The following is a 24,504-nucleotide window of genomic DNA, read 5'->3' as shown; positions in this document are numbered from 1 at the left end:
TCTTGCAGTCCAAGGCACTCTCAGCATTTTCCTCCAACACCACACACACACACACACACACACACACACACACACACACACACACACACACACACACACACACATATATATATATATATATATATATATATATATATATATATATATATATATATGCCAGGAAATCAAAAGATGTTTCCTTCTTAGGAGGAGAGCCATGACCAATCTCAATAAAATAGTGAAAAGTAGAGACATCACACTGGCAATAAAGATCCACATAGTTAAAGCAATGGTCTTCCCCATAGTAACTTATGGATGCGAGAGCTGGACCATAAGGAAGGCTGAGCAAAGAGAGAGAGATGCTTTTGAACTCTGGTGTTGGAGGAAAATCCTGAGAGTGCCTTGGACCGCAAGAAGATCCAACCAGTCCATCCTTCAGGAAATAATGCCCAGTGGCTGCTCACTGGAGGGAAGGATATTAGAGGCAAAGATGAAGTCCTTTGGCCACATCATGAGAAGACAGGAAAGCTTGGATAAAACAATGATGCTGGGTCACAAAGAGTTGGAAGCGACTGAACGAATAAATTCCCTGCCAGTTTACCAGCTGTTAGGATTTCTCGGAGTTGAAGGCCACAACATCTGGGGACCCACAGGTGGAGAACCACTGAGATAGAAGATAGAATGGTAGTGATTAAACCTTGGTTATGACTCTGGAGACCAGGGCTTGAGTCTCCACTTGGCCATTGACATCCATTGCTCAACCTTAGGTGAGTCATATACTCTCAGCTCACCATAGGGTTGCCATAAGTTAAAATTAATTGAAGTCACTCAACAGCAATGGAGCTCCTGGTGGCACAGTGGGTTGGTTAAACCTTTGTGCCAGCAGGACTGCTGATCGAAAGGTCGGCGGTTCGAATCTGGGGAGTGGAATGAGCTCCTGTCTGTCAGCTCCAGCTTCCCATGAGGGGACATGAGAGAAGCTTTGCACAGAAACATCTGGGTGTCCCCAGGGCAACGTCCTTGCAGATGGGCCATTCTCTCACACCAGAAGCGACTTGCAGATTCTCAAGTCGCTCCTGACATGAAAAAAAAAACTCAACAGCAACAAGAATGATATACCCTTGGCCTCACTTTGTATCTCTGTAAGATGATAGAAGCCAAACAGAAGCCAAGAACCTTTATAGGTCATTAACAATTCCAGGAAAAGTCAAAGTTGGAGAGATTTGGACAGGTGTGGAAGCAGGATAGAAAAATAAAGTTGATGTATTATTATTATTATTATTATTATTATTATTATTATTATTATTACAGTAGAGTCTCACTTATCCAACATTCACTTATCCAACATTCTGGATTATCCAACGCATTTTTGGAGTCAATGTTTTCAATATATCGTGATATTTTGGTGCTAAATTCATAAATACAGTAATTACTACATAGCATTACTGCGTATTGAACTACTTTTTCTGCCAAATTTGTTGTCTAACATGATGTTTTGGTGCTTAATTTGTAAAATCATAATCTAATTTGATGTTTAATAGGCTTTTCCTTAATGCCTCCTTATTTTCCAACATATTCGCTTATCCAACATTCTGCCGGCCCGTTTATGTTGGATAAGTGAGACTCTACTGTATTATTATTATTATTATTATTATTATTATTATTATTATTGTTGTTGTTGTTGTTATTTGAAACACAACAAGATGAGTCCACAGCAGACACTCTGCTTGCTGTTGTATTGCATGACATGTCGGACACTTCCCAAGTATCTAGGACTGTGCGATGTATCGGCAAATTATTATTATTATTATTATTATTATTATTATTATTATTATTATTATTATCTGGACATCCCATGAAAACTCTAATAAAGTTGTTGTTATTATTATTATTATTATTATTATTATTATTATTATTATTATTATTATTATAACACGTCGGACACTTCCCAAGTGTCTAGGACTGGTCACAGATGTGTGGTGGAATGTGTCCTCCCAATGGACACCTCTTGGGTGTGTTGGCGATACTCTCATGATTTGTGCTTAATATTCTGCTTTTGTCACTATCTTCGCAACACGTATAGCCACAACTAGGAGCATAGCCATAGCAGAAAACTTGGCAAAGACATTGTGAAAGGAGGAGGAAGAAAAACACAGCCAGCAACGTCGTGTCCAACATACAGCTGGCGAGAATGGCTTTGTCAACGGTCAGTCAATTGGTAACTTTGTACCTTTCAATCGCTGACTCTTCAATACTGTATATTTTGGGCAAGGGGCTGGAAACCAAATTAACATTCCCTCTAATTTGGAAAGGATTGCTCCAGGGTCTAAGACAAAGAAACGAGAAGAAACGCCGCCAAATGCTGCTCATACCCTCAGGGTTGTGCCGCAGTGACTGAATTAGTAATGGAGAAGGTGTTCTCACAAAGACAAAAACATTTGCTTTCTAGGGAACAGAGATCCAAAACGTTAGACGCAGAGAGCCGGAGTACACCATTGTGTGTGTATTTCTATGGGGAGGGACTATTCCTTTGGTGGCAAGACTTCATACAATTTGGCTCACATTCTTAGACATTTTTCTAGCCATCGGATTGAGAAAGGATTGCTCAAAGGGCTCATTACTCCATTTGTTGATTCTCTCAAATCAAAGGCTTCAAGTTTCTGATTCGGTCAGTGGTTCTCAACCTGGGGTCCCAGATGTTTTTGGCCTTCAACTCCCATAAATCCTAATAACTGGGGTTTCTGGGAATTGCAGGCCAAAAATATCTGGGGACCCCAGGTTGAGAACCACTGGATTCGGTTGCAAACTTGGATAACTTGGATTTTGTGTTCCTTACTGCTACTGTATAATATCTTCAAACTCCTATCAAGTTATGGTGGTCCCATGAATTTCATTGGCTTTCCTTAGGCAAGGAACACTCATGTGGTTGTAATTAATATATTGTATATACAGTAGAGTCTCACTTATCCAACATAAACGGGCCGGCAGAACGTTGGATAAGTGAATATGTTTGATAATAAGGAGAGATTAAGGAGAAGCCTGTTAAACATCAAATTAGGTTATGATTTTACAAATTAAGCACCAAAACATCATGTTATACAACACATTTAACAGAAAAAGTAGTTCAATACGCAGTAATGCTATGTAGTAATTACTGTATTTACGAATTTAGCACCAAAATATCACGATTTATTGAAAACATCAACTACAAAAGTGCATTGGATAATCCAGAACGTTGGATAAGCGAGTGTTGGATAAGTGAGGCTCTACTGTACATGTAATATTGATATTATTATAATGTAATGCAATATAATACTAATAATAAAATATAATATTAATTATATATCATTTATTACATGTAATATTACTGTATAGTGGTCTGGTGCAATATGCTGGTATATAGTGCTATTGTTGTGCTGTCCTAGTGATATAATACACTGTATGTAAATATTATTTGTAAGTCACTCTGAGTCCCCTTTGGGGGTGAGAAGGGCGGGATATAAATGTAGTAAATAAATAAATACCAGTTCATTCTAAAATATAGCCTACAGCACCTGGTATTCAGTGATGGTCTCCCATCCAAGTACTAACCAAAGCTGGTCAACCTTGGCTTCCAAAATCAACCAATTGTGTCTTTTAAGGTATTTAAGCATTTCTTATATTGTAGGACTAGCTGAAATCGATCCATAAATGGGACTTCTCTTGTATGTCCATGTCTCTTCAAGTCACCTGTTGATTTATGTGGACCACATGAATTTCATGGAGCTCCTGGTGGCGCAGCGGATTGAACCTGAACTTGCTGACCGAAAGGTTGCAGGTTCGAATCCAGGGAGCGGAGTGAGCTCCTGCCATTAGCCCCAGCTTCTGCCAACCTAGCAGTTCGAAAACATGCCAATGTGAGTAGATCAATAGGTACTGCTCCGGCGGGAAGGTAACGGCACTCCATGCAGTCATGCCAGCCACATGACTTTGGAGGTGTCTATGGACAACGCCGGCTCTGTGGCTTAGAAATGGAGATGAGCACCAACCCCTAGAGTCGGACACAACTAGACTTAATGTCAAGGGAAAACCTTGACCTTTTCCTTATGAATTTTATAGGGTTTTCTTAGGCAAGGAACGCTCATTCCTTCTTATGAAATATAGCCTACATCACCTATATTTCTTGGTGACCTGATCTCCCATTCAGGGCTGATCCCACTTAGCTTCCAAAATCAGATAAGAATCAGTGTATTTAGGGTATTTAGGTATTATTTGGTTTTAATGTGTTTTATCCAGCTGAAGATGCTGTTTTTGCATGTATTTTACTTTGTTTATTACTTGTTTTGGGGCTTGGCAATGTGTTAGCCGCCCTGAGTCCCTGTCGGGAGATGGAAGCAGGATAGAAAAATAAAGTTATTATTATCATTATCATTATCATTATCATTATTATTATTATTAATTATAACACGTCGAACACTTCCCAAGTGTCTAGGACTGTGTGATGTATTATTATTATTATTATTATTATTATTATTATTATTATTATTATTATTATTATTATTACTATTATTATTATTATTATTATTTTATTATGACACAGCAAACAAGATAGATATGCTGGATTTCATATCACAAAATCACAAGTCGAACACTTCCCAAGTGTCTAGGACTGTGTGATGTATTTTCGGATGATGCGTGCAGATCCCAGCAGGGTGGCCTTTTGCAGTTGGCAGATCGTAATTTTGTCGATTTCTATTGTTTCCAAATGCCGGCTGAGATCTTTTGGCACGGCACCCAGTGTGCCCATCACCACCGGGACCACCTGCACTGGTTTCTGCCAGAGTCTTTGAAGTTCAATCTTGAGGTCCTGATAACGGCTGAGTTTTTCCTGTTGTTGTTCGTCAATGCGACTGTCACCTGGGATGGCGACATCAATGATCCAAACCTTTTTCTTTTCCACAACTGTGATGTCTGGTGTGTTGTGTTCCAGAACTTTGTCAGTCTGGATTCGGAAGTCCCACAGTATCTTTGCGTGCTCATTTTCCAATACTTTTGCAGGTTTGTGATCCCACCAGTTCTTTACTGCTGGCAGGTGGTACTTGAGGCATAAGTTCCAATGAATCATTTGGGCCACATAGTTGTGCCTCTGTTTGTAGTCTGTCTGTGCGATTTTCTTACAGTAGCTGAGGCGATGATCAATGGTTTCGTCGGTTTCCTTGCACAGTCTGGAGTTTGGGTCATCAGCTGATTTTTCGATCTTGGCCTTAATTGCGTTTGTTCTGATGGCTTGCTCCTGGGCTGCAAGGATGATTATTATTATTATTATTATTATTATTATTATTATTATTATTATTATTATTTGAAACACAAGATGAGTCCACAGCAGACACTCTGCTTGCTGTTATATTGGATGACATGTCGGACACTTCCCAAGTGTCTAGGACTGTGTGATGTATTGGCAAATTATTATTATTATTATTATTATTATTATTATTATTATTATTATTATCTGGACATCCCATGAAAACTCTGAAACGAATGTCATACCAGGATCCCATAGACCTTTGCTAGAGGAGCAACTGAGTTTCTCAGATCTCATAAGATCCAAACCATTGAAAAGAGCAGAACTGAAACAAGTCTAAATGAAACCAGAACTTGAAGCACACCGCCGCTGAAGTTCACAAAAGAAAAGGGTGGGGGAATGTCCGAACTAGTAATTTTTTTAATTAACAGGGGTTTCTCTTGGCACAGTTTTGCTATTAAATAAATAAAGCATTTAGTCAAAACCATCTATATTAACTATACAAAATACTGAAAAGCAAACTTTTTTCTTTACAAAATGGTATGAAGACGTTAAGAGCTCTGTGAATAAAAAATAACCCAGAACATAAACTGTGCTACATGACATGATCGATTATTCACACTGAATGCACATCATACAAATGCAAGACAGTATTTAAATACTGCATGTTCCTACATAATTGGTATAAGAATCTTTCTCTTTTTCTTAAAAATAAAGCACATTGATACCATGTTACTAATGTTCATTTGCATTTCACGAAATCTAAGCAAGAGAAAGTTTGGAGTCTGAAAAGTGAACGAAACGAAATGCGCAAACAATCCCCTCCCTTGGATACTCACACCCTTTTGCTTAATATCCTTCAATATTCACCTCTATGCTTGAAAAACTTAGTTCTACAGACAGGTTGAGGACGAAAACCTCTACTGTCGATAATCAAGATAAAATTTCCCCTTTTTCTCCATGTTCCTAGAAGTTATTTTGCTGCGATTTTTCCGTTAGAACCTCTTTCCATTTCAGTGCAAATTGAACATTTTAACAAACGCCAGCCACAAAATGGCCCAGAAAAGGGGAGTTTGGAGGTCCAATTCAGCAAACTGGTTAATCATTCAATTTCCATAAGATAGATTTTAATTCACAGGGAAGATTAAATCAGTATCATCATTTCAAATGTTGTATGGAGGCTCACATGATGAAAAATCTCTTTGTGATAGTACAGGAGAGTCTCACTTATCCAAGCCTCGCTTATCCAAGCTTCTGGATTATCCAAGCCATTTTTGTAGTCAATGCTTTCAATATGTCATGATATTTTGGTGCTAAATTCGTAAATACAGCAATTACAACATAACATTACTGCGCATTGAACTACTTTTTCTGTCAAATTTGTTGTTTAACATGATGTTTTGGTGCTTAATTTGTAAAATCATAACCTAATTTGATGTTTAATAGGCTTTTCCTTAGTCCCTCCTTATTATCCAAGATATTCGCTTATCCAAGCTTCTGCCAGCCCGTTTAGCTTGGATAAGTGAGACTCTACTGTAATTCTCAACCTTTGGTTCTCAAAACGTTTTGGGCGTTAGTTCCAAGAAGTCCCAACCAAAAGTCAAGGATTCTAACATCTGAAGGGGCAAAATCAGAGATGCGAAAATAGAAAGAAATCTCCGTCCACACACATAAAAACTACAATAGAAGGGAAACAATCAGGCAACACGAGCGAGAGCTGAAATATTTCCCGCTATGGTATCCAAAATTTTGGATTAGGAGAAAAAAATAAGGATATCATAAGTTTGCAAAAGTATGCATCACATAGAGAATGTGGACAGACAACCCATCTTTTTCCTTTCCTAACACTAGACGTTGCCAACACCCTAGGCTAACCCTATTATTAAAGACCTCAGAAACATTAAAGACCTCCCCTCTCTGAGACTAAACACAGCAGTGGTTCTCCACCTGGGATCCCCAGATGTTTTTGGCCTATAACTTCCAGAAATCCCAGCCAATTTACCAGCGGTTAGGATTTCTGGGAACTGAAGGCCCAAAACATCTGGGGACCCCAGGTTGAGAACCACTGAAATAGAGTGTATTGCCTTCTTCTGGTCACCTTTCAAATCCTCCTCATTGTCATCTCGCACCTTCACGAAACCAGCCTTGAACAAAAGTTCTGGACAATTTGTGTTTGCTTTTTAAGTTGACAAACAGAACTATCCTTTAACCCAGTGGTTCTCAAACTGTGGGTTCCCACGTGTTTTGGCCTACAACTCCCAGAAATTCCAGCCAGTTAAACAGCTGGGTTTTTGTGCGTTTTCTGGGCTGTATGGCCATGTTCCAGAAGTATTCTCTCCTGATGTTTCACCCATATCTATGGCAGGCATCCTTTTTAAAAAATATGTTTTTATTGTAAACACCGGTAGAATAATAATCAAGTCTATCACCATTTCAATATACAGTAGAGTCTCACTTATCCAAGCCTCGCTTATCCAAGTTTCTGGATAATCCAAGCCATTTTTGTAGTCAATGTTTTCAATATATCGTGATATTTTGGTGCTAAATTCGTAAATACCGTAATTACAACATAACATTACTGTGCATTGAACTACTTTTTCTGTCAAATTTGTTGTATAACATGATGTTTTGGCACTTAATTTGTAAAATCATAACCTAATTTGATATTTAATAGGCTTTTTCTTAATCTCTCCTTATTATCCAAGATATACGCTTATCCAAGGTTCTGCCGGCCCGTTTAGCTTGGATAAGTGAGACTCTACTGTACATATCGAATTATATATTCTTAGTAACATTAAAAAGGTAAAGGTTTCCCCTGACATTAAGTCCAGTCATGACCGACTCTGGGAGTTGGTGCTCATCTCCATTTCTAAGCCAAAGAGCCGGCGTTGTCTGTAGACACCTCCAAGGTCATGTAGCCGGCATGACTGCATGGCACACAGTTACCTTCCCGCCAGAGCAGTACCTATTGATCTGCTCACATTTGTATGTTTTCGAACTGCTAGGTTGGCAGGAGCTGGGGCTAACAGTGGGCGCTCATTCCGCTCCCGGGATTTGAACCTGGGACCTTTTGGTCCGCAAGTTCAGCAGCTCAGTGTTTTAACACACTGTGCCACCGGGGCCCCTTAGTAACATTACACTTGCTAATTCCACCTTTATCTCCCACTTACGTCAATTGGTTTCTCACCCCTCATCCCATCCTCTGGGAACTGTACTTTCTTTCATTCAGGTATTATTTTAATTGATCAAATGTAAATAGAGAATGATTCCATTCTTTATATTTTCTTTGTCCTTTAACTTTATCTATCAGTCTTCCCCATTTCAGATCCCAGTTCTTTTTGATTCGGCCTGATATAGTTCTCCTTTCAAGGATGTAATCCTGAAGCATAAAATCAGCTAGGTATTCATACCATTTTTTAACTTCCCACTTTGTTTGCTCTTTCCAACCTAAGGCAACTGTTGCTTGAGTGGCAACTATAATGTATTTGATAATTCCCCCCCAGTCCTTAGTGTTTTTGTTCTTGTCTAATTTCTGGATGAAGAATTCTTATATATATATATATATATATATATATATATATATATATATATACATACACACACACACACACACACACACACACACACACTAGCTGTGCCCGGCCACGCATTGCTGTGGCAAAGTGGTGATGGTACTGGTTAAAAATTGTTGTGGAATTTTTATTTGACGTTATTTGTATTTTTAATTAATTTTATTGTAACTTATTTATTATATTTTATTATTTTTTATTGTATTATTTGTATTTATTTTATTTTTTATTCTTTTATTAACACTGGGCTGAGTGGGTTGCTAGGAGACCAAGTGGACGGAGCTTAGCCTTCTAACTGGCAGCAATTGGATAAAAACATTTATTTCTCTCCCTCTAATTAGGAGTTTATTTTTCTTTTCTTCTTGTTGTTGGCACCTAGGGGCAAGGATGGTGGGTTGTGTTGCTAAATTTCTAGGTTCTGGGGCTTGTACTTTTGTTGTTTAGTGGGAGGAACAGACACCATTACTCCTTTATATATATAGATATATCTGTGGAAATTCTAGGGTGGGAGAAAGAACTCCATGATGGAAGCAGCCAGGACATGAAGTTTACAAGGCCATTAATGCTAATCAAGGTGATTAATTACAACATTCACACTGGCCTCTAACAGAGAAAGAATTCTTTCTCCCATCCTGGACCTTCCACAGATATGGACACCTTCCTTGCATAGTTTTTCCAATATACCTCACAACCTCTGAGGATGCCTGCCATAGATGTGGGCGAAACGTCAGGAGAGAATGCTTCTGGAACATGGCCACACAGCCCGGAAAACATACAACAACCCTGTGATCCCAGCCATGAAAGCCTTCGACAATATACCTCACAACCTCTGAGGATGCCTGCCATAGATGTGGGCGAAACGTCAGGAGAGAATGCTTCTGGAACATGGCCAGACAGCCCGGAAAACATACAACAACCCTGTGATCCCAGCCATGAAAGCCTTCGACAATATACCTCACAACCTCTGAGGATGCCTGCCATAGATGTGGGCGAAACGTCAGGAGAGAATGCTTCTGGAACATGGCCAGACAGCCCGGAAAACATACAACAACCCTGTGATCCCAGCCATGAAAGCCTTCGACAATATACCTCACAACCTCTGAGGATGCCTGCCATAGATGTGGATGAAACATCAGGAGAGAATATTTCTGGAACATGGCCATACAGTCCGGAAAACACACAACAACCCTGTGATTCCGGCCATGAAAGCCTTCGACAACACAGTTATCCAGCTGTTAGCATTTCTGGGCATTGAAGGCCAAAAGATCTGGTTGAAAACCACTGTTTAACCCTACCATACCCACACATCAACACTTGAAACTATTCTCTTTAAAGGTGCATATTCTGGAAAACATCATAAAGAAGACAGATACAACCAACAAAGGAGATGCAGTAGCCAACATTGCCAACATTCAATTGAATCACGTGGTTTCATTCAGAGGTGCAAGGAAGGATATTGGGGCCGATGTTGATCAAAGACTCCGAAACACATTAATATCATGATGCAGTATCTTCATAATCAGATCTCATTGCCTCTAGGCAGAAAGATACCAAACTCCCCAACTGTCCTTATTTGGCAAGAACAGTCATTCCACTCTTTCAGCTGTTTTTATAATATCCCAATTTATCTCTCCTTCATCCACTTTTGCCCTCTGTCCTAAGTTTCCTTAGAAACTCAAAAGAAGAAGGCACCAAAACCACACTCTGATGTTATTTCATGGTGAAATTTTGGAGAGCAGGAGATATCTGTCTTCCAGTTTTGTTCAAGTGACCCAGATGAATGTGAAAAAGGTTGGGAAAAAAGTAAAAAAAAAAGGGGGGTGAACGAAGAAATAAGGAATCACTTTCTCAGGAACTAAACGGCATGGCATCTATTTTCCAATGGAATGTGTTACACTCATGGGGTTGCATGCAGTATAACGGAAATCACGGTAATACATCAGACTTTGTTTAACACTATCATATAAATAAGCTTATTCCTTCTACAAGGCATGTAAAATGCCCCTTTTTTGCAGTCCATGATTATATATACACTGGAGAAAAAAATAAGGGTTTTAGAACACAAGCAGCAAAATCAGGTTTTTCGACTTAAAACAACTCAGTGGTACGTAAAGAAGCTGCGAGCCAATTTTCGCCTTCCCCGTTTCCCATACAGAAAACAGTGTGCATATATATCTATATCTATATATTTTAACTTTAGGATTTTAAAAGGTATGACACACTTTTAAAACATTTTGTCTGTCAGCTGAACGTCGATAGAATGGAAACAGGCAAAAAGAGCTGATTTTTTTCATTCTTACGGTATTTTTAAAACATGAATTAGCTCCTATTAACAGTAAGTGTTGGTTCTACTACTCTCAATCCACAATACAACCTGGTCTTTTATTTATTGGCTTCATATAACCAACACCTTTGTGGAATTCATACATCATACAGTAGAATCTCACTTATCCAACGTTCTGGATTATCCAACACATTTTTGTAGTCAATGTTTTCAATACATCGTGATATTTTGGTGCTAAATTCGTAAATACGGTAATTACTACATAGCATTAATGTGTAATGAACTACTTTTTCTGTCAAATTTGTTGTATAACATGATGTTTTGGTGCTTAATTTGTAAAATCATAACCTATTTTGATGTTTAATAGGCTTTTTCTTAATCTCTCCTTATTATCCAACATATTTGCTTGTCCAACGTTCTGCCGGCCCGTTTATGTTGGATAAGTGAGACTCTACTGTACCTCCTTTAGAAAGGCAACTCTGCTTTTTTGAGATGATAGAAACATTATGCACTGTTTGCACACAGCATCCAATATATGTACAGAAGAAGAAGGGACAATAATGTAAACAAAAACAAAACAAAACCGTAAAAACATAAAAGAAACTGAAAGCAAAACCAAATGTCTTTCTTTGGGCAGGGGAATTCTTCCACATACAGTCATCAGAACTTCCTTTGAAAGTTTCAAATGAACGTAATCCTAGTTTTTGGGTTAGAAGACTCCACTTGTCTTCCCACTACGCCAAGGACTTCATGCCTGGTAGTTTCTCCAAAAAGAACATGGACCCGATCCCTTGGCTAACTCCCATTACAATGATAGTATCCTAGTATCCTTGTCGACTGGCTATGGATGTGAAGTCCATCATCATCTAGGAACCAAGGCACTAGAGACGAAGACATAGGGAAAGATCTCCAGAAGGTTAGCTAGAACTTCTAAGGACGTTCTCCACTTGCTAACCCCAACAGGAAATTTTAGATTCCCCGTTCTTTGCTCTTCTTATTTCAGGTCCATTTCTGATGTCCAACAGTGACTGACCTTCTCAGTCTTAGGACCACAAAAAGCTGCCTTACAGTGAGTCAAAGAATTGGTTCATCTGATCCAATTGCTTCCCAAACTCTGGTCTTCCAGATGTTTTGGACTTCAGCTCCCAATTATGTCAAAAATGGTTCCTAGAGGTTCTGGGAATTCCTTGGTGGTTTCTAACCTAAGGATTAACCAGGTATCTCCTTTCTTAACTTTCAAAATCCAACAAGACTGAGTGTGCCTATTTGGAATGGAATGGGGTGATTTGATTTTTTTAATGGAAGAAGAAAAATATGTTTTGTCTACAATCTGAGAACTTAAAAAAAATTAAAATGAATTGTTAAAAGTTTGCTTTTGATGTTTTTGTGCTATATTATGGCCGAGGTTACTAACAATTATGGGATAACACTACAATGCAATCTTGTACTTCTTTCTTCTCAAGATGGTGCTGTAAGAAGGGTATCTGCCAGCTTGGCCCTGTGAGAAGAGGAGCGCAAGAGGAACCAAGCATATGTTACTTTTTTGGTCTACAATTCCCAGAATACTTCAGCCAGTCCATCCATCTGCTCCTTCTGATTTAAAGATTCAAGGATTCATACCCCAAAAAGTAACTTTTAAAAACTTTGAGTAGGAACTTCAAACGAATGAGTGGAAACATCTGATGATGCCACCAGTAGATAACAAATGGGGAAGAAAAAGAACTCAGTTCATTGAAGGTTTATGGAATCAATCCTGGGAATGAAAGGAGAAGACACCAAAAAACCCATTCCTAGTGAATTCTAGGGTGGTCTTAATCTTCTGGTGTCACAACTCTACCAGGTTTCCATAGCGCTGTCACTTGATGGTAACTGAAGGATGCCCTGTCAAATATTTTCCAATCCATAATGGCCAAAAGGAAAGCATATATATATGCATTCTTTTCCAACTTCATTTTCATTTAAACTGATTTCTTTGGGATCTGGGTCTATACATTGGGTTATATGTGTATGTATATGTATATGTGTATGTATGTACGTGTGTGTGTGTGTATATATGTATGTATGTGTGTATATATATGTGTGTGTGTGTGTGTGTGTGTGTGTGTGTGTGTGGGTGTAAGGTAAAGGTAAAGGTTTCCCCTGACGTTAAGTCCAGTCATGTCTGACTCTGGGGGTTGGTGCTCATCTCCATTTCTAAGCTGAAGAGCCGGCGTTGTCCGTAGACACCTCCAAGGTCATGTGGCCGGCATGATGACATGGAGCGCCGTTACCTTCCCGCCAGAGCGGTACTTATTGATCTACTCACATTGGCATGTTTTCGAACTGCTAGGTTGGCAGAAGCTGGAGCTAACAGCGGGCGCTCACTCCGCTCCTGGGATTTAAACCTGGGACCTTTCGGTCTGCAAGTTCAGCAGCTCAGTGCTTTAATACACTTCGCCACACACACACACACACAACCCAATAGATAGAGCCAGATCCCAAAGAAGTCAGTTTAAAAGAAAAAGAAGTTTGAAAGGGGAAACCAATTGAAATATGTAGTTCTTTTGACAAATGTACTTCATTATATCCTAATCATTAATATTAGGTTATAGCTTGCAAGGCGGTGGGAGCATAGGCCTGCCATATGAATGCAATTGAGTAAAAACTTCCTGCACCTCATCCCAATCCGCCTCTCCCTAACCCCTAGTAGCCCAATACAATCAATAAGAAGTTCTGAATTATACTAGAGGTAGCAGATGTTTGTATCGCCGACATCCAGAACCCTTGAACATGGCTCTTCTGGAAATTGGCTTGTTTGCAGTAAGCCAACAGCTGAAGAGGACTAGGTATCTAGCCATATTGTTTAAAGCAGCTCTTCTAGTACCACAGAGAAACGGATACGCATTAGAAAGTGTGCTAATGCCTTCATTGCCCAGCTCACAACTGTTGCCTTCACACAAACCCCTCTGTGTGTTTAATGGAGGTATGGACAGACCAGCCCAACAACGGGGCTACCGACCTCATTAGACGGGATACTTTTCAACATCATGCACAAGTTCCTCTTTACTATTGCAACGGAGCCCACCAGCTCCCATCCCACGATGTACAGCTACTTCCAGTGTGGCTCCACCATCAAAGTAAAGAGGAACCACCACATGCCGCTGCCATGTTGCCACATGCTGCCACTGTGTGTTACATTGGTAACAATGAGGGGAAGCTATCAATGTGGGATTTCTTGTAAGTTGGGCGATGCGGGACATGGGCCAACGGGTTCCTCACACCTCCTGATGGACACTACTGGATTTGCCACGATTTGTGGCGATTCGTGTCCAGTATGATGAAGTCATAACTTCCAGTCTCTCTACCAATGGGTATCCACCAGCTCTTCATGAGGAGTTCTTTGTGCTGAAGGACAGACCAGAAGTGGTCCTCCAATGTCCATTTCAATTACTTAATTGATTATGATTCCAACTCAACTACCATGATTCCATCCCAGAGATTCTTGAGATTGGCAATTTGTCTGTATTGCCTTCAAGTTGCTGGTAAATGTACGGTGACTTTGTGAATATCATAGAGTTCTCTTAGGCAAGAAATATTCAGAAGTGGTTTTTATCCCTCTGAAATACAACCTATGTCCCCACATATTTGTAGGCAGCCTCCTATTCCAGGACTAAAAAGGGCTGACCTTGCTTAAGCTTCCAAGATCCGATGGGATCTGGTGCCTTTTGAGCATTTGATTTCTCAGATACATAGCAAGGAGTACCTCACCAAACTACAAACCCTAGATAAAGTTTTGGAAGTTAAACTGGAATAATAGCACAAACATTCTGTTGTAGGATGTTGTTGACTACAAGTCCTAGGAGTTGTAGCTAGAGTAGTGAAGGATGCTAGAAATCACAGGTCAACATCTGGAAAGATGCATCATATCACCCCTGAGACAGATGTTCAGACCACTCCTATACTGGTGAAGGCATTCTGACGGGGCTTACTCAAAGATAGGAGCATTTTGCGTAGTTGCAGGGGAAACACCAATTCATAAATATTCAATGGATGTTCATCAGGGGGTGGAGAAAATGTTAGCCAGCTCCAGGGATCAGTAGAGTGTGTCTTCCCGGACCACAAACTCTTCCAATCCTCCACTAAACAACTAGAGGGTTTCATGGGACGACCTGAACAAGAGCTGTGCTTGGTTGCTCTTTCATGTCCAATTGTTTTGTTTGTTAACAAGCCAAACTTTTTTAAAAAATCCACAAGTTATTAAAGTAAGTTATACAGTTCCACATAATATAAATAGTGTTAGATTATTATTATTATTATTATCATCATAATTAACTTTAGTGTTTCCATATAACTCCTACAATAGGTGCTAGCGAATATTAACGGAGTAGCCACAATGTTAACGAAAACGATGCCGTTCTTCCCGAGCGACGGCAAAGAGCTTCCTTCATATAGGATGGTCCTTGAGCAGGCGGTGGCGAGTCCACTTCATGTCTGGTAGAAGTGGTGGTAGTGGTGGTGATGTTCATGGTGGTGGTGGTGTTCGTGTCTCTGAATCATCTGTCCCACTTGGCCTTCATACAAGATGACCGCAGGCAGGTCTCTGACATGTTCTTTCTCCAGAACCGTTCCGGGAGGCGGGAAGGTCTTGCAGACTTGGTGAGTCTCTTTCGCTCTCTGCTTGTGTTTCTTGTAAGTCTGCTGAGACTGCATGGGCAGGTAAGGAAGGTTTGGAGCAACCCGCCCGGTAGGGGAAGCCATCGGCACAGATGCCCCTTGGATGGGTTTACTCCGCACAGCCCTTCCCGTGTTAGCCGATGCTGCGGTTTTGCTCTGAGCCTTGGGAGACTTCACAAAGTGCCTGTTTGCCTCTTGACTCCGCAGCCGCTGTTGGATTTCTGCAAGCTTTGCATAGGAAGCTTCCATTAAGCTGACATGGCCAGGATCCGCTGCTGGCGATCTGCGTTGGTGGGCATGGAAGACTTCGGGCTCATGGGAACGGGAACGTGTTTGATTGGAAACGCGGATGGGTGGGTTGTGTTTCTGAGCCACGGGTGGAGAGCCTAAGAAAGAAGAACCGATCATTGAAAACAACTGTGTTTTCTGATACTTCTCCACATTTTTAAAATATTCTTATCCAATTCCCTAGATTTTTGTTTGGGTCTTCAATTATTCCTATTATATCATCAGTGAAAGCCCTGATTTTGTAATCTTGTTCCTGGATCCTTGCACCTTTGAATTCTTTATCGTTTCTTATTCTGTCCAAAAGTATTTCCTATGTCAGTCAGCCATCCACATTTACAAATTTAACTTTTGCAGATTTTATTACTCATATTTGATAGAGATTTTCTCTCTGGGAATCTTATTTTAATCAAAGCCATGAACAATGAAGTCCACAAAAACCAAACACATAAATGTGGAGGATTGGCAGTAATCTGCGACTAATGCCAGCCTGCATCCTCATCAAGCCTCATTCTCAATTTTATACGGCAGCATTTCCTGCATAACATGTCTTAGGAAGAAGCCTAGAGATCTCATTTCAACAAACAATAGGGTAGGGAGTCCAAATGATATAATATACCTGGCCCAAATTTGGACGTATAGTTTTCTATGCCTGCAAGATCCAAATAGTGGTTTCTCCTTTCAATGTTTTCATCCACGCAGTGACGATAGCATCCATTATGTTCAAGCTTGGTCTCACCATGGTGGTACCTGGGAGCAGAAAGAAAGTGGAAATGCAAATAATATCATCATTATGTCCAAGCTAGGGAATATACTGAAACAACAAGTGATTATTGTACCCATTTTCTGAGAATGAAAGCGCACATAGAAATCACAAGATCCAAAAAACTCATCACTGTTTGGCAATATAGTAGAGTCTCACTTATCCAACACTCACTTATCCAACATTCTAGATTATCCAACGCATTTTTGTAGTCAATGTTTTCAATACATCATGATATTTTGGTGCTAAATTCGTAAATACAGTAATTACTACATAGCATTACTGCGTATTGAACTACTTTTTCTGTCAAATTTGTTGTATAACATGATGTTTTGGCGCTTAATTTGTAAAATCATAACCTAATTTGATGTTTAATAGGCTTTTCCTTAATCTCTCCTTATTATCCAAGATATTTGCTTATCCAAGGTTCTGCCGGTCCGTTTAGCTTGGATAAGCAAGACTCTACTGTATCATGTTCGGAAGTATTTTATTGTATTTATTAAAACCTTTTAAAAATAGGGTTTAATAATATAAATATATTTAAATACTAGCTGTGCCCGGCCACGCGTTGCTGTGGCGAAGTATGATGGTATGGGAAATAAAGTATTGAGGAATTGGTGGTAGTTAAGGTAAAGGGTAAAGGTTTTCCCCTGAAATTAAGTCCAGTCGTGTCTGACTCTGGGGGTTGGTGCTCATCTTGAGTCTTCACTGCCATATAATCCAGTTGAAATCAGATAATCTGTATTTTATAGGCAGTGTGGAAGAGGCCTGATTGAAGTGGCCCTGGGCTAAGTGGGTTGCTAGGAGACCAAGTGGTTGGAGCTTAGCCTTCTAACTGACAGCAGACCAAGTGGGTGGAGCTTAACCTTCTAACTGGCAGCAATTGGATAAAAACAATTATTCCTCTCCCTCTAATTAGGACTTTATTTTTCTTTTCTTTCTGTTGTATGAAAGTAGAGGCATGGATGAGGGGTTGTGCTGCCAAGTTTAGTGTTTCTGGGATGTGTAGTTTTGTTGTTTTGTCCTAGGCCGAAATTTCATTACCCTTTTATATATATAAGATAATAAAAACACTAATAATATAACAACCCATGGTAGTAGCTCATCATAAAATACAACAACATAAAATCCATTCCAATTACAACAAAGTTACTACATCAGAACTATAAAATCACAACATCACACAATAAAAACATAGCCAGAAGCCAAGGCGACATAATGGTACTTCAATCTAGGGGCAGGGGAATAAAATTATAGTTGTGCAATATATTAGGAGTACTAACATACTCCTATAACATACTCAATAAACAAATGTAACTATTTACACACACACTTGACTGGAGTTACCTGTCCCGATATATATACAAATTCAACTTAATAACAAGAACCTGTATTGTTCGTAACTTTTGTAAGCTGCCCTGAGAGAAATAAATAAAATAAAATAAATAAAGGGAAACTTAGTACAATCTCTGAACCCCTCAAAGTTGTCAACTCTTGATTTATATGAATGAGCACAACTTTGATTCAGTTCCATCTGACATAACAGCCTGGATCTGGGATAAATTGTCCTTAATCCAAGAACTGCTTGAAATCTTCTATTGCCAGTAAGTTTGATGAAATGCCTAGCCAGCCATTGGGGGTCTCCTTGGAGTTGCAACGTGCCTGGCAAATGAACGAGGGCCGAGGCTCAAACCCTGGGAGATAAAGAACACACTCCCGTTTCTAGGTGAGTCGGTGGAGCGGGGGCAGAGGGGTGCGAGGCTGGCGAATAGTTTTAATAAAGCCTGATCCACCACTCACTCCATTCATTGAGCTCTCCTTCCTGTCCTACACTACCCATTTATTTATAGCAGAACTATTTCCTGAGAATGAATATCTGAAATACCAGTCACTGTGAGCCAAACAAGCCAAGGAGAAAGAGGGAGAAAGAAAGGCAGAGACTGTTAGAGTTTTAATCGCACTATAGAAATGCATTATTATGTCCAAGGGAAGTATGTTCAGGTATGGTAACAATGTCTTTTGGAAAGAATAAAACGGGGCATTAAAAATGTATACATACACATTCCAAATCCTGAACCTTTAAAGGTTTCTGTAATTGTTGGCACACAATGGGCTAAATCCCCAATTGTTAGCCTCAATTTCAGTAGACCTGCTGAACCATTGGGAGATTTATTCATTTAATCTATTTTTATTTTAGATCCTGCTTTTCTAACAGAGAGGCTTACAACAAAGCTTTAAAAACATAAAATGAAAAGCTTGATGATAGCAAAAGGTTCAAAATAATTTCATTAGCCATCTCATTAAATCACAGAGAATATATCCCCCGTATCCACCGGGGCTATATTCCTGGACTTCATGTGGATATGTGAAATCAGGGGTAATAGCAAATCCTATTGAGCAAACAATATCCAGTGGAAGTATACCATATAGTATATATGGTATAATTGCCATCTCTTTCCAGTACTGAATTTCTTGACTTAGGGCCCATCTACACAGGCACTGAAATCCAACCTGAAGCTGCTCAAGGGCAAGATGTCTACAAAATGTACACCCCAGTGTGAGCTCCAATATGCATCCATCTGGAAACAGCTTGTTACAAAATCCGCTGAAGCTCATCTGTGTATAAACACTGCAGAGCTAACTGGAACCAATGTGCGGAGCGCTTATGTGGACAGGGTGAATGCTGCAGCAGTTGGAGAAAGAAAACCAGATACACAGCTCAGCGCGAAGACGAAATTACAGCATTCTCGTGGGAATGCTTGCTTGACTTCTTATGCCTTAGAATCATAGAATAACAGAGTTGGAAGAGACCTCATGGGCCATCCAGTCCAACCCCCCGCTAAGAAGCAGGAAATCGCATTCAAAGCACCCCCGACAGATGGCCATCCAGCCGCTGCTTAAAAGCCTCCAAAGAAGGAGCCTCCACCACAGCCCGGGGAAGAGAATTCCACTGCTGAACAGCCCTCACGGTGAGGAAGTTCTTCCTGATGTTCAGGTGGAATCTCCTTTCCTGTAGTTTGAAGCCATTGTTCCGTGTCCTAGTCTGCAGGGCAGCAGAAAATAAGCTTGCTCCCTCCTCCCTATGACTTCCCTTCACGTATTTGTACATGGCTATCATGTCTCCTCTCAGCCTTCTCTTCTGCAGGCTAAACATGCCCAGCTCTTTAAGCCGCTCCTCATAGGGCTTGTTCTCCAGACCCTTAATCATTTTAGTCGCCCTCCTCTGGATGCTTTCCAGTTTGTCAACATCTCCCTTCAACTGCGGTGCCCAAAATTGGACACAGTATTCCAGGTGTGGTCTGACCAAGGCAGAATAGAGGGGTAGCAGGACTTCCCTGGATCTAGACGCTATTCCCCTATTGATGCAGGCCAGAAGCCCATTGGCTTTTTTAGCTGCTGCATCACATTGTTGGCTCATGTTTAACTTGTTGTCCACGAGGACTCCAAGGTCTTTTCCGCCTTGCTCTGCCTCAGTCAAGCATCGAGAAGCTGTTTCCTACCAATGGTGGAGACAGGGGGAAAAAAACCCTTAATTGTATTGATCCAAAAGCAAGAGATATTGTGGACTCCCTCCCAGCTTACAGTTGATTCATGCGGTGCCTGCCTAGGCACTCCTAGGCACTCTAAATACAGTTACATGGCTGTGTAGAATCAGGCTTATAATTGAGTATATGCAGGATATTTCTCCATTCTCCCCACCCCATTGCTTTAGACCAAGGAGATGTCTCTTTATATGAAGTGTCTGGATATACTGATTGGGGTATTCTGAGATTAAAATAGCTTTTGGAAGTTCTATGTCTCCAATAATTGTAAAAGCCCCTCTATTTTCCAGAAGCTCTGCAAACATTTTGGCACTGCTTTCCTTTAATTGCATCCTTCAAAGGCCAGACAAACAAATGTAGGGCAGTTTTAATCAGTTTCAAGATGGCAAGTGGATGTTTGCACACTTTGTTCTGTCGCATTTTCGTATTTTACACGCCGTTACCTGCACAATGTCCTGAGGATACGGCAGGATAGACATCAAAATACATGAATAAGCCAGATGAAAAGGCACGATACTAAGGCAAATCTTAGCCAAGCGTTTCGCATTGCTAATCTTTGCCAGGAACATGACAAGATGTTTTTCAGAGAAACAAGGCCTCGTTCCCAGACTGGCATCCTAAATAATATTGCACATTCCTTCAGGGAGACACAACTTCAAATAGGACTGTTTTATCTAATCTTTTCAAGGCTAGAACAATACCTGCAGCTGTGCATAAAAGAGACCACTGTCTCTGTACTTTTACTGGAAACTGATGCGCCCCAGAGTCACATGAGGGGGAAAAAACATTTTTTGAAGGGGGGAAAAAAACTCCTATCTAAAGGGCATTTCTGCAAATTTTTTCAAAAGTACATACTCTTGTTTTCCTCAAATGGTTCATGAGGAATATAATTTATCCTTTTTGTGCTGACAAAAGCTCACTTGTCTATAAATTCATTAGCTTTGAAGGAACTCTTAGATTCTCTGGTAGTGTTGCTACTAAGAAATAGAACATTGGTGTTTTTGTTATTGTTGTTGTGTGCCTTCAGTTCTGACTTACAGAGACCCTAAAGCCAACTGGTCATGGGGGTTTCTTGGAAATAATTCATTACTTTGTGAAAATTACTCTAAAAAGGATAAGATCTCATGTAAACAAAGTGATGGTTAATCTGTGACTAGATCTGTGGTGGTGTTTTGGTCATTTCCTCAAATGATCCCTACGCACAAGAGAAAGGAAGAGGCTTTGTTTCAGCTTACCTGAGGGAACCCCTCTGTCTCTTTTCACAGTTCCTTAGTTCTTCATTGCCTTTGCTCTCTGCTCGGTGTCTTGAGCTTTGTAGATCTGCCCCCACAATGCAAAACAACATGTTATTTTTCCTACCTTTCACTATTGGTTCTTTGAAAAAGCGAGCAAATACTGCTTATCTCTTCTCAATGCGGACAGTGAGCAAACAGCAGCGTGTCCTCAAAACCAAGGGTAGAGAGGAAATGAAAGAGAAACAGTCCCAATTTTGGGAGTTTTCTGGGCTATATGGTCATGTTCCAGAAACATTTTCTCCATACAGCCCAGAAAACTCACAACCCGATGATTCCAGCCATGAAAGCCTTCAACAACACATAGTCCCAATTTTAGTCTGAACTTCAAGCAAGCTACCCATGGTACTGACATGTAATGACAAAATACAGTCAACATTGGGCTTGGGCTGTGGCGCAGGCTGGAGAGCAGCTGCAATGAATCACTGCAATGAATCACTCTGACCAGGAGGTCATGAGTTCGAGGCCCGCTCGGAGCCTATGTTTGTCTTTGTTCTATGTTAAAAGGCATTGAATGGTTGCATATATGTGTAATGTGATCCGCCCTGAGTCCCCTTTGGGGTGAGAAGGGCAGAATATAAATACTGTAAATAAATAATAAATAAATAAACATATTGAATGGTTTGCTTAAAGTTCAAGTTTCAAGTTCACTTTATTACAGTCAATTGCCAGCTCATAAGAAGAGGACATAGCACAAACACATCAGGTCTAAGGGTCAGGAAATTTAAAACTTTAAAATTTTAAAACCTTGCTTAAAGTTCACACTAAACTTCAGAGCAAGTTCAAAAGCCAAATGACACAGAAACTACATGCTATGACCGCAGTATTTGCTGAGGTATTCTCAAATGTAGAAGGGAAAAAAAGTAACTCTATCGATCTATCTAATATGCCATCTCCTTCTTTTGGTGCAGGACCAAGGTGGCACCCAATTAAGTACAACAAATGAGAGCTAAAACATATTTGTTTCAAAAGTTTCCTAAGACATTAAATAGCCAATTGTATTAAAAACACTAACTTAAAACAGTTTAGCACATTGCAGTTATAGAATCACTAGCTGTGCCCGGCCACGCGTTGCTGTGGCAAAGTGGTGGTGGTATTGGTTAAAAATTGTGTAATTTTTATTTGACATTATTTGTATTTTTTTATTTTCTGTTATAGTATTTTATTGTATTAATTTTTTAGAGTTTTTAATAATTTTTTAGTGTTTTTAATTATTGTTATTGGGTTGCTAGGAGACCAAGTTGGAGGAGCTTAGCCTTCTAACTGGTAGCAATTGGATAAAAGCAATTATTCCTCTCTCTCTAATTAGGACTTTATTTTTCTTTTCTTTTTGTTGTATCAACCTAGAGCCGTGGATGATGGGTTGTGTTGTCAAATTTCGAGGTTGGGGGGTCTGTAGTTTTGTTGTTTTGTGGGTCGCCGTGATGCCATCACTCTTTTATATATATAGATAGAACTGGAAAAGGGACCACAGGGATTTTCCAGTCTGACTCCATTCTTACATACAGGAAAATCCAGTCAAAGCAGGAAAATCCAGTCTAAGGACTCCCAACACTTAGTTATCCACATTCACTGGGGTTAGGGGCGCAGGATCCCATAAAAAGTGGGGAAACCATAAATTAAAAAAATGCTTTTGGAGCAGCAGAGAATCCTATTGTTAACTATGTTATGAATTGCTCATTACTCCAGAAGTGTGAAACATATCCATTTGTATCAAAATTCAAAAACATTCAATGTCTATACTGTTTTTCCATTTTGTTCTTGGGGATGGGATGAACTACAACCTGGCGGAAGGGTTTTGCACATCAAAGGTCCCAGGTTCAATTTTTGGCACCTGCAAAGCAGAAACTCGGAGAGCAGAGAACACTATGTAACAAAATTTGGAAACGTTTTTGTTCCTGGTTTGAAAGTGTTATTTCCCTTTTAATTGTGCAGCACGTACTTGAAAGTAGTTGGTCTACTTCAGAGACTCTGTTGAGTTGGTTGTGACTCTATGAGATGTTCATTGAAAAACCTTAGCAAAATGTGCTGCAGGATGTGCCACAAAAACAAAGTTTTTGCAGTTTAATAAATTTTTCGATGTTTTTATGATAGAACCAGTTAGGAAATGACATTTATAACACAGGAACAAAAATCTTGATACATAGTGTAATGGAAGAGACCACTAATGCAAACTTGGTCAGGCATTTCTGGACTAGATGGATTCATTTTCTGACCAGCTTATTTTGCTTAAGGATAATTATAGAATTCATTGGAAAGGATCACATTGGTAACCTAGTCCAATCGCCTACATAATTAAAACACAGTTGAAAAATTCCCATCCAACCATTCTTTAAGATTTCCAAAAAAAGTCTACCAGCCTCCATGGCAGTCTATTCAATTGACAATGGAAATCTCTTGAGTAATTTATTGGTTAACATGGAACTAAATACTGGAAGTTAATAGGCTTAAAATACAAACACTTACCAGTATGGTTCAGTAGAATACTTTTCTTTTTCTGGCTCCCATCTGGGGCCACGGTGAGCTTTACTCGCAAGGTTTTACTAGAGCTTGGAGAGTGATTGACCGAAGCATCAACTACTTCATAGATGGTATGAAGCAAGCTTGTAATGTCCTAGAATCAACAAAGAGGGAAAAGAACACAGAGGAGAAACGTGTTTAGTACAGAAATTAAGAACACTTTATAATTTTGCTTCTTGCTCCATTTTCCCAGAACCTTTTAGAATATTGATCACAGTGATTTCCAACCTTTGGGCCTCCAGATGTTTTGGACTTCAACTCCTAGAAATCCCAGCCAGCTTACCAGCTGTTAGGAACTGAAAGAAATCAGAAAGACTTCTGATCTCAAGCATTTTG

At 39.8% G+C, this 24,504-nt stretch overlaps 1 protein-coding gene across 3 annotated transcripts in view; it reads right to left on the bottom strand.

Moving 5' to 3' along the window:
- Positions 1-10,240: 10,240 nt before the first annotated feature.
- nkd1 (NKD inhibitor of WNT signaling pathway 1) overlaps positions 10,241-24,504 on the bottom strand; it is a 187,921-nt gene continuing 173,657 nt past the window's right edge. For all 3 annotated transcript variants that reach the window (XM_062961745.1, XM_008115625.3, XM_016995462.2), the window contains 4 exons: positions 24,115-24,262; positions 21,592-21,676; positions 16,671-16,801; positions 10,241-16,152 (listed from right to left, as the gene is read on the bottom strand). In XM_062961745.1, the coding sequence (XP_062817815.1) occupies positions 15,578-16,152; positions 16,671-16,801; positions 21,592-21,676; positions 24,115-24,262 (939 nt within the window). In that variant the 3' untranslated portion in view covers positions 10,241-15,577. The remainder of the gene's footprint in view (positions 16,153-16,670; positions 16,802-21,591; positions 21,677-24,114; positions 24,263-24,504) is intronic.

This window comes from Anolis carolinensis, unplaced genomic scaffold (genome assembly GCF_035594765.1).
Source record: "Anolis carolinensis isolate JA03-04 unplaced genomic scaffold, rAnoCar3.1.pri scaffold_9, whole genome shotgun sequence".
NCBI classification, from domain to species: Eukaryota; Metazoa; Chordata; class Lepidosauria; order Squamata; family Dactyloidae; genus Anolis; species Anolis carolinensis.
The sequence above is the reverse complement of the archived record's forward strand: the minus strand, read 5'-3'. Positions and strand labels throughout refer to the sequence as shown.